The 16632-nt window shown below is 63.8% G+C and overlaps 1 protein-coding gene across 1 annotated transcript; it reads right to left on the minus strand.

The window, feature by feature from the left end:
* Window positions 1-3600: 3600 nt before the first annotated feature.
* PPP4C (protein phosphatase 4 catalytic subunit) lies at window positions 3601-16472 on the minus strand. Its single transcript, XM_075411957.1, has 8 exons — window positions 16142-16472; window positions 15938-15990; window positions 15418-15468; window positions 14749-14850; window positions 13591-13764; window positions 9612-9738; window positions 6953-7142; window positions 3601-3811 (listed from the first exon to the last, which is right to left on the minus strand). The coding sequence occupies exons 1-8, from the start codon at window positions 16362-16364 to the stop codon at window positions 3682-3684; spliced, it is 1050 nt and encodes a 349-aa protein (XP_075268072.1). The 5' UTR covers window positions 16365-16472; the 3' UTR covers window positions 3601-3681.
* Between the last annotated feature and the right edge of the window lie 160 nt (window positions 16473-16632).

The raw sequence follows: 16632 nt of genomic DNA on the forward strand, positions 1-16632 counted from the left end.
TAGGACCTGACCCCCGCTTATGGGGTGCAACAGCCCCCAGGGGTGCAGACCCCCCCCCCGTGGGTGCCGAATCCCACTTATGGGGCCTGACCCCCCCCCATGGGTGCTGACCCCCATTTACGGGGCCTGACCCCCGCTTATGGGGCACAACAGCCCCCAGAGGAGCTGACCCCACCTACAGGACCTGACCCCCACTTATGGGTCCTGACCCACATCTATGGGGCCTGGCAGATCCCCAGGGGTGCTGACCCCAACCCCCCAGGGGTGCTGACCCCCACCTATGGAGCCTGACCCACATCTATGGGGCCTGGCAGATCCCCAGGGGTGCTGACCCCAACCCCCAGGGGTGCTGACCCCCACCTATGGGGTGTGATCCACATCTATGGGGCCTCACCCCCACCTATGGGGCCTGAACCCCACCTATGGGGCACAAAACCAACCCCCCCAGGGGTGCTGATCCCCCCAAGGGATCCTGACCCCCACTTATGGGTCCTGACCCACATCTATGGGTCCTGACCCCCACTTACGGGGCACAAACAAACCCCCCCACAGATGCTGACCCCTCCCAGGGGCTCTGACCCCCACTTATGGGCCCTGACCCCCACCCATAGGTGCTGACCCCCCCCCCCCAGGGGTCCTGCCCCCCCCGTGAATGCTGACCCCCCCAACTTGGGGGTCTCTGCCCCATAGCGTGAGAGATCAAGGGCCGTGGCGGGGGGCTCGGCGCTGAGGGGGGCAATGGGTGCCCCATGGGGGGGGGGTGGCCCACTTGGGGGTCCCGCAGCACCCTGGGGGGCCCTGCCCACTTGGGGGTCCCTCACCACACTTGGGGGTCCCAAACCCCACACCGGGACCCTCAGGGTGCCCACACATGGGGGTCCCTCCCCCCACAATGGGGTCCCCTGCCCCACACTGAGAGTCCCCAAATCTCACCTGGGGGTCCCTTGCCCCACATTTGGGGTCCCTCCCCCCACTTAGGGGTTCCCTGCCCCACATTTGGGGTCCCCCACCCCACTTGGGGGTCCCCTGCCCCACTTGGGGGTCCCTCCCCCTACTTGGGGGTCCCAAACCCCACCTGGGAGTCCCCTGCCCCACACTGGGACCCTCAGGATGCCCCACTTGGGGGTCCCTCACCCTACTTAGGGGTCCCGCGCCTCTCTAAGGGTCCCCTACCACACTTAGGGGTCCCCAAATCCCACCTGGGGGTCTCCTGCCCCCACATCGAGGACCCCTAATCCTACTTGGGGGTCCCCAAAACCCACTTAGGAGTCCCCCTGCCCCACTTGGAGGTCCCTCTCCCCACTTGGGGTCCCACGCCACATTTGGGGGTCCCCTGTGCTACTTGGGGGTCCCATGCCCCATGTTGGGGTCCCTCTCCCCACTTGGGGGTCCCCACACCCCCCACTTGGGGGTCCTGTGCCCCACATCGAGGACCCCTGATCCTACTTGGGGGTCCCACACCCCACACCGGGGGTCCCTCCCCCCACTTAGGGGTCCCTTGCCCCACATCTGGGGTCCCCAAACCCCACTTGGGGGTCCCCTGCCCCACTTGGGGGTCCCTCACCCCACTTGGGGGTCCCCACACCCCACTTGGGGGTCCTGTGCCCCACATCGAGGACCCCTGATCCTACTTGGGGGTCCCACACCCCACTCTGGGGGTCCCTCACCCTACTTGGGGGTCCCCCACCCCACACCGGGGGTCCCTCACCCTACTTGGGGGTCCCTTTCCCCACATCTGGGGTCCCCAAACCCCACTTGGGGGTCCCCTGCCCCACGCTGGGGGTCCCTCACCCCACTTGGGGGTCCCCCGACCCCACACCGCGGTCCCCTCCCCCCACACCCGGATCCCGACCCGACTCACCCCCCCACAACACACACACTCGGGGGTCCCCCCCCGCCCCCCCTCCCTGGCCCCTCCCCCCCCCTTTCCCGCCCTTTTCCCGCCGCCGGGGGGGGGGAGGGGCCCTCGCCCCGCCGTTACCGATCGCTCCCGGCCGTTCCCGCCGCCTTCACCGTGGGAGGAAGAGGAGGAGGAGGAGGGGGGGGGGAAGGAGAGGGGGATGGGGGGGGCGGGGGGGGGAGGGGCCACCCGCCCCGCCCCCCGCCGCCGCAAAAATGGCCGCTCCCCCCCCTCCCCTCGCCGCCGCCCCCCCCTCCCCTCCCCCTCCCCCCCACCCCCTGCCCCCCCTCCCGCCCTCCCCTCCCCCCCCCCGCCCCGCTCGGACCCCCCCCGCCGTCCCCTTCCCCTCCCCCGCCCGGGGCTCACGGGAAATGGAGTCCGGACGCGCCGGAGCCAGCGGCAAAATGGCGGCGGCCGCGGCCGTGAGGGGACGGAGCGGGGGGGGCGTGGCCTGCGGGAAGTCTCGCGAGATCTGCCGGGGGGGGGGATCGCGAGGTTTGGGGGTGGGACGGGGCGGGGTTTGGGTTGAGGGAGGGAGGCAGGAGATGGGGCGTGGCTTGGGGGCGCCTCGCGAGAGCTGTGCGAGGGGGATATCGCGAGGTTTGGGGGGGAGGGGGTGGGGTTTCGGCGGAGGGACGGAAAGGGGACGGAGCGGCGGGGCGTGGCTTAACGAAGTCTCGCGAGACTCGTCCGGGGGTATCGCGAGGTTTGGAGGTGGGAGGGGGCGGGGTTCCGGCTGACGGAGGGGAGAAGGGGCGGGGCCTGGAGTGTTCAGCCCCGCCCAGCTCCAACCTGGATGACGTCACAGCGCGGGCACGTGGCGGCCGGGAGGCCCGCCCCCCCCAGGGAGGGCGCCCGACCATGTTGGGGTCGGGGCCCGGGAGGGGGGGAATCACGTGACGGCGGCCATGTTGGGCCCGGTCCCGGTGCATCATGGGAGGGCGGCCATGGTGACTGACCCCGGGGGATCACGTGGCGGCAGCCATGTTCGATTGGCCCCGGGGATCACGTGACGGCGGCCATGTTGGATTGGCCACAGGGGATCACGTGACGGCGGCCATGTCGGAGCCAACCCCAAGGGGGCGGGCCAATGGGGAGGCGGGGCCTGCACAGCCCCGCCCCCACAGGCCTGGGCTTGTGCCCTACAACCCCCGTGACCCCTTTAGCCCCGCCCCATATCCCTATAGCCCCGCCCCCATACTCCATGCCCCGTATGGCCCCGCCCCATCTCCTATAGCCCCGCCCCACACCCCTATGGCCCCGCCCCCACATCCCCATCCCCCCCGGTCCCCTAGACCCCCTTTCCCTCGCGGCCCCGCCCCCAAGTCCCATAACCCGCCCATTCCCGTAGCCCCGCCCCTCCCTCACCGCACCCGGCGCTTTTGGACCTTTTTCTGTGTTTTTTTTTATCTAAAAAGAGAACAAAAATCGGGGGGGCGGGGCCTCCGCGGGGGGCGGGGCCTCGGGGGTCTCCAGTGGGCGGGGCATTCCCGAGCGGCGGCCATCTTGGGGGCGGGGCCTTTCTTTAGCGCCCCCCCCCCCCCCCCCGGGTGGCAGCCGTCTCAGCCAGGCCCGCTGACCCGGGGTGACCCCGCGGCGGCCATCTTGGCCACGTGACCTCCCAGCAGGGGCGGCCATCTTGGCCACGTGACCTCCCACCGGCAGCGGCCATCTTGGGAAAGCCCTGATGTGACCCCGTGGCGGCCATCTTGGAGCCCCCGCCCCCCCACCGCGGGGGGCGGGGCCGGCGGGGGGCGGGGCGTGGCCGGCAGGGGGCGGGGTCACAGGAAGTAGTCGGCCACGGGCTTCTTGGCGGGGATTCCGCGCGTCTCCTGCGGCGCCGCCTCGAAGATGATGAACTCCTTCTGCAGGTGCTCGTCCAGCTCCAAGATGGCCGCCACGTTCCCGCACCTGCGCCGCCCGCACCGGGTTCTTAGCGTGTTCTTGGCGTGTTCTTGCGTGGCGGCAGCCGGCGGCCGACCCCGGGACGGGGACGGCCCCGCTCCCGCGCCACGCGCTGCCCACCCGCGTCCCCCCGCGCCGTCCCCTTCACCCCACGCCCTCTCCGCAGCTTCACACGGCGTTAGCGTGTGCCTAGCGTGTGCTTAGCGTGTTGGGACTCGCCCGTAGCAGCGGGCAGGGTCGACCCCGTGAGGAGGAGAAGCCCCCCGGGACGTCACATGGTGCCCACCCGCGTCCCCACACCCCACATCCCATCACCCCACATCCTCCCACACCTTAGCATGTTCTTAGCATGTTCTTAGCGTGTTAGGACTCACCTCTAGCAGCAGCCAGGAGCTGTCCCCATGATGGGGATGGTCCCTCTCAGCAGTGCCCACCGCGTCCCTCTGCCTGCATCCCTTTACCCTGCACCCTCCCACACCTTAGCATGTGCTTAGCGTGTTCTTAGCATGTCGGGGCTCACCCATACCAGCAGCCAGAGCCCAAAGCCACGATAGGGACAGCCCACTCCAGCATCACGTGGTGCCCACCCACGTCCCCCACCCTGTGTCCCTTCTCCTCACACCTCACCCCCACCTTAGCATGTGCTTAGCATGTTCTTACCATGTCAGGACTCACCTATAACAGAAGCCAGGAGCTGACCCCATGATGGGACGGTCCCGCTCCAGCGTCACGCGGTGCCACCCGCCTCCCCCCTGTCCCACATCCCATCACCCCACACCCTCCCACGCCTTAGCATGCGCTTAACGTGTTCTTAGCGTGTTGGGACTCACCTCTAGCAGCAGCCAGAGCCCAAAACCCACGATGGGGACCGCCCCACTCCAGCATCACGTGGTGCCCACCCGCGTCCTCCCACCCTGTTTCCCTTTATCCCTGATCCTCCCACACCTTAGCATGTGCTTAACGTGTTCTTAGCATGTTGGGACTCACCTGTACCAGCAGCCAATGGCCAACCCCACCATGAGGAGAATCCACCTGGAGCATCACGTGGTGCCCACCCACGTCCCCCCACCCTGTGTCCCTTCTCCTCACACCCTCCCCCACCTTAGCATGCTCTTAACATGTTCTTAACATGTTCTTAACATGTTCTTAGCATGTTCTTAGCATGTCAGGACTCACCTATAACATAAGCCAGGAGCTGACCCCATGATGGGGACGGTCCCGCTCCAGCGTCACGCGGTGCCCACCCGCCTCCCCCCCTGCCCCACATCCTTTCACCCCACACCCTCCCACGCCTTAGCATGCGCTTAGCGTGTTCTTAGCGTGTTGGGACTCACCTCTAGCAGCAGCCAGAGCCCAAAGCCACGATGGGACCGCCCCACTCCAGCATCACGCAGTGCCCACCCGCGTCCTCCCACCCTGTTTCCCTTTATCCCTGATCCTCCCACACCTTAGCATGTGCTTAACGTGTTCTTAGCATGTTGGGACTCACCTGTACCAGCAGCCAATGGCCAACCCCACCATGAGGAGAATCCACCTGGAGCATCACGTGGTGCCCACCCACGTCCCCCCACCCTGTGTCCCTTCTCCTCACACCCTCCCCCACCTTAGCATGTTCTTAACATGTTCTTAACATGTTCTTAACATGTTCTTAGCATGTTCTTAGCATGTCAGGACTCACCTATAACATAAGCCAGGAGCTGACCCATGATGGGGACGGTCCCGCTCCAGCGTCACGCGGTGCCCACCCGCCTCCCCCCCGCCCCACATCCCTTCACCCCACACCCTCCCACGCCTTAGCATGCGCTTAGCGTGTTCTTAGCGTGTTGGGACTCACCTCTAGCAGCAGCCAGAGCCCAAAGCCACGATGGGGACCGCCCCACTCCAGCATCACGCAGTGCCCACCCGCGTCCTCCCACCCTGTTTCCCTTTATCCCTGATCCTCCCACACCTTAGCATGTGCTTAACGTGTTCTTAGCATGTTGGGACTCACCTGTACCAGCAGCCAATGGCCAACCCCACCATGAGGAGAATCCACCTGGAGCATCACGTGGTGCCCACCCACGTCCCCCACCCTGTGTCCCTTCTCCTCACACCCTCCCCCACCTTAGCATGCTCTTAACATGTTCTTAACATGTTCTTAACATGTTCTTAGCATGTTCTTAGCATGTCAGGACTCACCTATAACATAAGCCAGGAGCTGACCCCATGATGGGGACGGTCCCGCTCCAGCGTCACGCACTGCCCACCCGCCTCCCCCCCGCCCCACATCCCTTCACCCCACACCCTCCCACACCTTAGCATGCGCTTAGCGTGTTCTTAGCGTGTTGGGACTCACCTCTAGCAGCAGCCAGAGCCCAAAGCCACGATGGGGACCGCCCCACTCCAGCATCACGCAGTGCCCACCCGCGTCCTCCCACCCTGTTTCCCTTTATCCCTGATCCTCCCACACCTTAGCATGTGCTTAACGTGTTCTTAGCATGTTGGGACTCACCTGTACCAGCAGCCAATGGCCAACCCCACCATGAGGAGAATCCACCTGGAGCATCACGTGGTGCCCACCCACGTCCCCCCACCCTGTGTCCCTTCTCCTCACACCCTCCCCCACCTTAGCATGCTCTTAACATGTTCTTAACATGTTCTTAACATGTTCTTAACATGTTCTTAGCATGTCAGGACTCACCTATAACATAAGCCAGGAGCTGACCCCATGATGGGGACGGTCCCGCTCCAGCGTCACGCACTGCCCACCCGCCTCCCCCCCGCCCCACATCCCTTCACCCCACACCCTCCCACACCTTAGCATGCGCTTAGCGTGTTCTTAGCGTGTTGGGACTCACCTCTAGCAGCAGGCAGGGTTGAGCCCACGAGGAAGAGAAGCCCCTCGGAGCGCCACACGGTGCCCACCCGCGCCCCCCCGCCCCACATCCCATCACCCCACACCCTCCCACGCCTTAGCATGCGCTTAGCGTGTTCTTAGCGTGTTGGGACTCACCTCTAGCAGCAGGCAGGGTCGAGCCCACGAGGAGGAGAAGCCCCTCGGAGCGCCCCGCGGTGCCCACCCGCGCCCCCCCGCCCCGCGTCCCGCCCCGCCGCGCCCCGCGTGTGCTTGGCGTGTGCTTGGCGTGTGCTTGGCGTGTGCGGACTGGCCTGTAGCAGTAGTTGGGGGCGGACCAGACGGTGAGCACGGTCTCTCCGAAGTGCCACTTGTAGCCCTCCATGACGAGCTGGTGGGCGCGGCAGATCATGTCGATGTCGTTGGAGGCGTTGAACTGCGCCACCACGTCGCTGCCGAACAGGTACCCGGCGCCGCGCGGCGACACGCCCCAGCCCGTCGTGTCTGCGGGCACACGCGTGTCGGCCGCGGGGGGGCCGCGCCGCGCGGGGGTCACACGCGCGTCACACGCGTCCACGTGTGTCATGTGATGAGCCCGGCGTGGCCATAAGGGGTCACACGTGTGTCACACGTCCATATGTGTCACATGAGGAGACCAACATGGCCATGGGGGGTCACACGTGTGTCACACATGTCCAAATGTGTCATGTGAGGAGCCCGGCGTGGCCATGGGGGGTCACACACGTGTCACACATGTCCACATGTGACACGTGAGGAGCCCGGCGTGGCCATGGGGAGTCACACACGTCACACGTGTCCACATGTGTCATGTGAAGAGCCCGGTGTGGCCATAGGGGGTCACACACATGTCACACATGTCCATGTGTCACGTGAGGAGACCAGCATGGCCATGGGGGATCACACACGTGACGTGTCCACGTGTCACGTCAGGAGCCCAGCATTGCCAAGCAGAGTCACACACGTGTCACACATGTCCACATGTGTCACGTGAGGAGAGCAGCATGCCCATGGGGGGGTCACACACATGTCACACGCGTCCACATGTGTCATGTGATGAGCCCGGCGTGGCCATGGGGGGTCACACACATGTCACATGTGTCCACATGTGTCACGTGAGGAGCCCAACATGGACATGGGAGGTCACACACGTGTCACACATGTCCACATGTGTCACGTGAGGAGCCCGGCGTGGCCATGGGGGTCACACGTGTGTCACACGTGTCCACATGTGTCACGTGAGGAGCCCGACGTGGCCATGGGGGGTCACACACGTGTGTGACGTGTCCACGTGTCATGTGAGGAGCCCAGCATTGCCACGCAGAGTCACATACGTGTCACATGCGTCCACATGTGTCACGTGATGAGCCCAGTGTGGCCATGGGGGTCACACATATGTCACACATGTCCATATGTGTCACGTGAGGAGACCAACATGGCCATGGGGGGTCACACGTGTGTCACACATGTCCACATGTGACACGTGAGGAGCCCGGCATGGCCATGGGGGATCACACGTGTCACACATGTCCACACGTGTCACGTGAGGAGCCCGGCATGGCCACGCGGAGTCACACACGTGTCACACGCGTCCACACGTCACATGAGGAGACCAGCACGGCCATGGAGAGTCACACGCGTGTCACACGCATCCAAACATGTCACGTGAGGAGCCCGGTGTGGCCATGGGGGGTCACACACGTGTCACACATGTCCAAATGTGTCATGTGAGGAGCCCGGCGTGGCCATGGGGGGTCACACACGTGTCACACGTGTCCACATGTGTCATGTGATGAGCCCGGTGTGGCCATGGGGGGTCACATGCGTGTCACATGTGTCCACATGTGTCATGTGATGAGCCCGGCATGGCCATGGGGGCCACACGTGTGTCACACGTGTCCACATGTGTCACGTGAGGAGACCAGCATGGCCATGGGGGGTCACACGCATGTCACAGATGTCCACATGTGTCACGTGAGGAGCCCGGCGTGGCCATAAGGGGTCACATGCGTCACATGTGTCCACATGTCATGTCAGGAGCCCAGCATGGCCACGCGGAGTCACACATGTCACACGCGTCCACACGTCACATGAGGAGACCAGCACGGCCATGGAGAGTCACACGCGTGTCACACGCATCCAAACGTGTCACGTGAGGAGCCCGGCGTGGCCATGGGGGGGTCACACACGTGTCACACATGTCCACATGTGTCATGTGATGAGCCCGGTGTGGCCATGGAGGGTCACACACATGTCACACGTGTCCATATGTGTCATGTGAGGAGCCCGGCGTGGCCATGGGGGGGTCACACACGTGTCACACATGTCCACATGTGTCATGTGATGAGCCCGGTGTGGCCATGGGGGGGTCACACGCGTGTCACACGCGTCCAAATGTGTCATGTGAGGAGCCCAGCATGGCCATAGGGGGTCACACACATGTCACACATGTCCACATGTGTCACGTGAGGAGACCTGCATGACCATGGGGGGTCACACGCATGTCACACATGTCCATATGTGTCATGTGAGGAGCCCGGCGTGGTCATGAAGGGGGTCACACACGTGTCACACGCGTCCATGTGTGTCAGGTGAGGAGCCCGGCGTGGCCATCAGGGGGTCACACACGTGTCACACGCGTCCACGTGTGTCACGAGAAGCCTGGCATGGCCATGGGGGGTCACACGCGTGTCACACGCAGCCCTGTAGCTCAACACAGTGTGGCTGGATGGGACGTGTGACCCACACACGTGTCCCATGTGTCACACGTGTCACAGGAGGGGCCGAGCGTGGCCGTGGCCGTCACACACGTGTCACACGCAGCCCCGTGAGCCAACCCACACGCGTGCCCCCACGCGTCACGCCCTGCCGTGCCCACCACCTCCCCCCCGCGTGTCCCGCAGCCCCCGCCCCCCGCGCCGCGTCACGCCAAGCACACGCGTGTGCGGGGCCTACCCTCGGGGTCGGACCAGAGCAGGTCGCACATGGGGCCGTCGTGGGGCACCTCCTGCTTGCGGTCGATGGTGCGGATCTGGTCCAGCGTCTGGATGGACGGCGAGAGGCCCCCGTGCACGCAGAAGATCTGCGGGGCGACACGCACACGCGTGGCCTTGGCGTGTGCGGGCACGCGCTCCGCCTCCCCGCGCCCATCCCCACGGAGCTGCCCCCGGCGGGGACGGGGACGCGGAGAGGGACACCGCCGGCGCGGCCCTCCCCCAGCCCACCTTCCTCGGTCCCCACGTGTGCTTAGCGTGTCCTTCGCGTGTCCTAGCATGTTAGTAGCGTGTGCTTAGCGGGTCTGAACTGACCCCAAGGGGTTCATGGGGCTCCCAACAGCAGCAACGCGGCTGCGGAGAGCGAAGATGCTGCCGCAGCCTCCCCCAAACCGGCCTTCCTATGTCACTACATGTTCTTTACATGTTCTTAGCGTGTCCTAGCATGTCACTAACGTGTCTCAGCACACGCTTAGTGTACCCCAACGTCTTTATCCCACCCTCCACGCCACGAACGGAGCCACAGAGAGCGAAGCCACTGGCACAGCCTCCCCTAAGCCGATCTTCCTATGTCCCCACATGTGCTTAGTGTGTCCTTAGCGTGTCCTAGCATGTCACTAGCGTGGCCCAGCACACACTCAGCATCTCTCAACATCTTTATCCTGCTCTCCACGCCATGAACGCAGCCACTTAAGAGCGAAGCCACTGGCCCAGCCTCCCCAAAACCGACCTTCCTATGTCCCCACATGCGCTTCGCGTGTCCTTACCGTGTCCTAGCATGTCACTAGCGTGTCCCAGCACACACTTGGTGTATCTCAAGGTGCTTATCGCCCCCTCCACATCACGAACACAGCCACAGAATGTGAAGCTGCTGGTGCAGCCTCCCCTAAACCAGCTTTCCTACATCCCCACACGTGCTTAGCATGTCCTTAGCGTGTCTTAGCATGTCACTAACGCGTCCCACCTCACCCTCAAGTGTCCCCCAACATTTTTATCCCGCCCTCCACGCCATGAACGCACCCACTGAGAGCGAAGCAACTGGAGCAGCTTCCACAAAACCCACCTTCCCCATCCCACGTTTGCTTCCCGTGTCCTTAGCGTGTCCTAGCATGTCACTAACGTGTCCCAGCATGTCCTCAGCCCACCCAAACACGCTCATGTTGCTCTCCATGCTGGCAATGAAGCCGTGGAGAACAAACCCGCTGCCACAGTGTCCTGTAAACAGACCTTCCTTCACCCCACGTTTGCTTCCCGTGTCCTTAGCGTGTCCTAGCATGTCACTAGCGTGTCCCACCACACGCTCAGCGTCTCTCAACATCTTTATCCCGCTCTCCACGCCATGAACACAGCCACTTAAGAGCGAAGCCACCGGAGCAGCTTCCCCCAAACCCACCTTCCCCCATCCCATGTTTCCTTAGCGTGTCCTTAGCATGTCCTAGCATGTCACTAGTGTGTCCCAGCGTGTCCTCAACCCACCCAAACACGCTCATGTTGCCATCCATGCTGGCAATGAAGCCGTGGAGAACTAAGCTGCTGGTTCAGCCTCCCTCAAACCAAGCTTCCTATGTCACCCCATGTACTTTACATGTGCTTAACATGTCACAGCATGTCATTAGCGTGACCCACCACGCACTTAGTGTAACCCAACACGCTCACCACGCTCTCCCCGCCACTAATGAAGCCACAGAGAGCAAAGCCACCCGGGCAGCCTCCCCTAAACCGACCTTCCTCCACCCCATGTTTGCTTAGCATGTCCTTAGCATGTCCCAGCACACGCTTAGCGTATCCCAACGTCCTCACCGCGCTCTCCACGCCACCAAAGCAGTTGCAGAGAACAAGACCACTGGCACAGCCTCCCCAAAACCGACCTTCCTATGTCCCCACATGCACTTCGCGTGTCCTTAGCGTGTCCTAGCATGTCACTAGCGTGTCCCAACACCCGCTCACTGTATCTTAACGCTTTTATCCCGCTCTCCACGCCCTGAACGCACCCACTGAGAGCGAAGCCACCGGAGCAGCTTCCCTAAAACCCATCTTCCTCCACCCTATGTGCACTTAGCATGTCCTTAACGTGTCTTAGCGTGTCACTAGCGTGTCCCAGCACACGCTTAGTGTATCCCAAGGTGTTTATCATGCTCTCTACACCACTATCAAAGCCACAGAGAGCAAAACCGCTAGCACAGCCTCCCCCAGACGGACCTTCCTATAGTCTCATATGTGCTTACCATGTTCTTAGCATGTGCTAGCATGTCACTGGCATGTCCCAGCACATACTTAGTGTATCCCAACATCTTTACCTCTTCCTCCATGCCACGAATGCAGCCGCAGAGAGCGAAGCCACTGGCCCAGCCTCCCCAAAACCGACCTTCCTATGTCCCCACATGCACTTCGCGTGTCCTTAGCATGTCCTAGCATGTCACTAGCGTGTCCCAGCACACGCTCACTGTATCTTAACACCTTTATCCCGCTCTCCACGCCATGAACGCACCCACTGAGAGCAAAGCCACTGGAGCAGCTTCCCTAAAACCAATCTTCCTCCACCCTATGTGCACTTAGCATGTCCTTAGCGTGTCTGAGCGTGTCACTAGCGTGTCCCAGCACACGCTTAGTGTATCCCAAGGTGTTTATCATGCTCTCTACACCACTAACAAAGCCACAGAAAGCAAAACCGCTAGCACAGCCTCCCCCAAACGGACCTTCCTGTCTTCTCATATGTGCTTACCATGTTCTTAGCGTGTGCTAGCATGTCACTGGCATGTCCCAGCACATATTTAGTGTCTCCCAACATCTTTACCTTGCTCTCCATGCCATGAACGCAGCCGCAGAGAGCGAAGCCACTGGCCCAGCCTCCCCAAAACCGACCTTCCTATGTCCCCACATGCACTTCGCATGTCCTTAGCATGTCCTAGCATGTCACTAGCGTGTCCAAACACACGCTCACTGTATCTTAACGCCTCTATCCCGCTCTCCATACCATGAATGCACCCACTGAGAACGAAGCCACTGGAGCAGCTTCCCTAAAACCAATCTTTCTCCACCGTATATATACTTAGCATGTCCTTAGCATGTCCTTAGCATGTCTTAGCGTGTCACTAGCATGTCCCAGCACATGCTTAGTGTATCCCAAGGTGTTTATCATGCTCTCCACGCCACTAACAAAGCCACACAGACCAAAACCGCTAGCACAGCCTCCCCCAAACGGACCTTCCTATATTTTCATATGTACTTACCATGTTCTTAGCGTGTGCTAGCATGTCACTGGCATGTCGCAGCACATAGTTAGTGGATCCCAACATCTTTACCCCTTCCTCCATGCTACAAACGCAGCCGCAGAGAGCGAAGCCACTGGCCCAGCCTCCCCAAAACCGACCTTCCTATGTCCCCACATGTGCTTCACGTGTCCTTAGCGTGTTCTAGCATGTCACTAGCGTGTCCCAACACCTACTTAGTGTACCTTAACGCCTTTATCTCGCTCTCCATACCATGAATGCGCCCACTGAGAGCGAAGCCACTGGAGCAGCTTCCCTAAAACCAATCTTCCTCCACTCTATGCGTACTTAGCATGTCCTTAGTGTGTCTTAGCGTGTCACTAGCGTGTCCCAGCACACACTTAGTGTATCTTAACGCCTTTATCCCGCTCTCCACGCCCTGAACGCACCCACTGAGAGCGAAGCCACCGGAGCAGCTTCCCTAAAACCCATCTTCCTCCACCCTATGTGCACTTAGCATGTCCTTAGCATGTCACTAGCATGTCCCAACACACGCTTAGTGCATCTAAAGCTGTTTCTCACCCCCTCCCTGCCACCGAAGCAGCCACCCCAACCGCAGCGGCCGGCGCCAGCCCCCTCCCCGCCGCCCCCTCCCCGCTCAGCGTGTCCTGGCGTGTCGTGGCGTGTCGCGGCGTGTCGTGGCGTGTCGTGGCGTGTCGCGCGTGGCCGCACCTTGCCGTCGATGATGGCCGAGAGGCTGAGGTAGTCGAAGATCTCGGTGCAGTAGCGCCACACGGTGACGGAGCCGTACTTGCGCAGGCACTCGTCGTAGAAGCCGTACACCTGCGTGATCTGCCGGCTCTCGTGGTTGCCCCGGATCAGGGTGATGCGGTCGGGGTAGCGAACCTGGGGGGCAGGGGGGGGGACACGTGTGGGGCGCGCCGGGGGGCAGGCGGCGGGGCTGGGGGTCCTTGGGGCAGCCCAGACCCCCACAGCCCTTTCCTCGATGCCTGGGTCCCAGCTGTGGGGCAGTCCAGACCCCTAAGATCACGCTATGGGGCAGCCTGGACCTCTGGGGTCCCGCTATGGGGCAGCCCCGACCCCCACAGCCCTTTCCTGGACTCCTGGGGTCACGCTATGGGGCAACCCAGACCCCCAAGTCCACCCCGCAACACCTGGCTCCCATCTATGGGGCAGCCTGGAGGCCCGAGTTCACGCTATGGGGCAGCCCAGACCCCCACAGCCCTTTCCTCGATGCCCGGGTCCCATCTGTGGGGCAGCCCAGACCCCTAAGATCACGCTATGGGGCAGCCTGGACCTCTGGGGTCCCGCTATGGGGCAGCCCCGACCCCCACAGCCCTTTCCTGGACTCCTGGGGTCACGCTATGGGGCAACCCAGACCCCCAAGTCCACCCCGCAACACCTGGCTCCCATCTATGGGGCAGCCTGGAGGCCTGGGTTCACGCTATGGGGCAGCCCAGACCCCCAGAGATCTTTCCTGGACGTCCTGGTCCCATCTATGGGGCAGCCCAAACCCCTAGGTCCCATCTATGGGGCAGTCCAGACCCTTGAGACCCACCTGTGGGGCAGCCCAGATCCCTGCGTCCCATCTATGGGGCAGCCCGCACCCCCAAAGCCTTTTCCTGGACCCCCAGGACCCCACTATGGGGCAGCCCGCACCCCTGAAACCCTGCTATGGGGCAGCCCAGACCCCCAGCTCCCAGCTATGGGGCAGCCCGGACCCCCGGGACCCCGCTATTGGGCAGCCCAGACCCCCGGGACCCTCCTTGTCTGCCTGGGGCCCATCTATGGGGCAGCCCAGACCCTTGAGACCCCACCGTGGGGCAGCCCGGACCCCCGGGACCCCGCTATGGGGCAGGCCGGACCCACCTTGAGGGCCAGCAGCAGGAGGAAGGTCTCGACGCTGTAGAAACCCCGGTCCACGAAGTCCCCCATGAACAGGTAGTTGGTCTCAGGAACATCTCCCCCGACCTGGGGGGCAGCCGGGGGGGGGACTTAGGGGGCGGAGGGGGCACTTGGGGGGCGGAGGGGGCACTTCGGGGGCGGAGGAAGGAGGTTGGGGGGCAGAGGGAGGAGGTTGGGGGGCAATAAGGGGGCCCAAGGGTCGCTGCAAAGTAATGAAGGGGCACGAAGAAGCGATTGGGGGGCAAAGAGAGCACTTGGGGGGCAAAGAGAGCACTTGGGGGGCAGTTGGGGGTAGAGGAGGCTCTTTTAGGCACAGTTGGGGGGCAATAAGCGGGCACGAAGACGCAGTTGGGGGGCACTTGAGCGGCAGTTGGGAGAGCTGGGGGGCACTTGTGGGTCCAGGGGGGGCACTTAGGGGGCAGTTAGGGGTCCGGGGGGGACACTTAGGGGTCCACGAGGGCAGTTGGGGGGTAGTTAGGGGTCCGGGGGGGTCACTTTTGGGTCCGGGGAGGCAGTTAGGGGTCCAGGGGGGCACCTGGGGGGCAGTTATGGGTCTGGGGGGCAGTTGTGGGTCTGTTGTGGGTCCGGGGGGGCAGTTGTGGGGCAGCCATGGGGCAGCCGTGGGGCGCTCACCCGGAAGAGCTCCTTCAGGTCGTAGAACTGCCCGTGGATGTCGCCGCACACCTGGGGGGAGGGCAGGACCCCCGAGATGGGGGGCAGAGCCCCACGGTGCGCGCCCCCCCAGCCCCCCCCAGCCCCCCAAGTGCCCCTCTGCGCCCCCCAAGTGCCCCCCGACCGCTACGTCATGCCCTCGTTGCCCCCCTCTGCCCCCCAAGTGCCCCCCCTGCCCCCCAACTACCTCTTCCCAACCCCTAACTGCCCCCGCGCCCCCTTATTGCCCCCTCTGCCCCCCAACCACTCCTGGGCCCCCCAACTCCCCCCAACGTGCCCCCCTGTGCCCCACAAGTACCCCCCTGCCCCCCAAGTGCCCCCGAAATGCCCGCTCTGCCCCCCAAGTGCCCCCCAACCATCTCTTTGTGCCCACTTACCGCCCCCTGGTGGCCCCTAAAACAGCTCCCTCTGCCCCCCAAGTGCCCCCTCTGCCCCCCAACTACCCCCCCTGCCCCCAACTGCCCCCCTGCCCCCCACTCACCGTGACGGGCGAGTCCACCCGCTGCACGTTGCTCTCCTCCACCAAGATCCCCCCCCCCCCCCCTCCCCCCCCCCCCCCCCCCCCCTGCAGACACCCCCCCCCCAGCCCCGGGGCAATTAGCTCCTCCCACAGGGCACTAATTACCCCGGGCGGGGCCAATTGCCCCCGGGGGGGGTAATTCAGCTGGCGAGGGGGGCAGTTACCGGGCCTTGGCGCAGAGGGCCTTGACCTCGCTCTCCTTGATGAGCTCGCAGCGCCGCAGCTGCTCGATCTGCCGGTCCAGGTCGCTCAGCTCCCCCATGGCGGGGGCAATCCGCGGCCCTGGGGGGATTAATTGCCCCCGCCCCGCCCCCCGAGGGTCATTAGTGGGGGCTGGGGGAGGGGGCGGGGCCCGCAGCTGCCCCGGGGGGGTCATAAACGGCCCCATAACTGCCCCAGGGGGGTCCGGAACTGCCCCACAGGGTCCGGAACTGCCCCACAACTGTCCCCGGGGTCCCTGATTGCCCCGTGGGGCCTGGAGCTGCCCCCCAACCCCCCCCCCCCAGCTGCCCCACGGGGTCCGGATCCGCCCCCCCGACCCCCAACTGCCCCAGGGGGTCCCCAGCTGCCCCACGGGGCCCCCGCTGCACCCCAACTGCCCCGCGGAGCCCCAGTTGCCCCCCAAGTGTCCCGGGGGGGTCCCCAATTGCCCCACG

Source organism: Opisthocomus hoazin, unplaced genomic scaffold (genome assembly GCF_030867145.1).
Source record: "Opisthocomus hoazin isolate bOpiHoa1 unplaced genomic scaffold, bOpiHoa1.hap1 HAP1_SCAFFOLD_209, whole genome shotgun sequence".
Lineage (NCBI taxonomy): Eukaryota > Metazoa > Chordata > Aves > Opisthocomiformes > Opisthocomidae > Opisthocomus > Opisthocomus hoazin.

What these genes read in the sequence shown, in the direction of transcription:
- PPP4C (XM_075411957.1), bottom strand. Translation starts at nt 16,364, where the DNA reads ATGGGGCCGTTTATGACCCCCCCGGGGCAGCTGCGGGCCCCGCCCCCT. An exon ending in GCTCTGGTCCGACCCCGAGG is followed by an intron (nt 7,143 to 9,611) that starts GTAGGCCCCGCA and finishes GTGTGCCCGCAG; the next exon opens with ACACGACGGGCTGGGGCGTG. An exon ending in GCCCCCAACTACTGCTACAG is followed by an intron (nt 3,812 to 6,952) that starts GCCAGTCCGCAC and finishes CGGGCGGCGCAG; the next exon opens with GTGCGGGAACGTGGCGGCCA.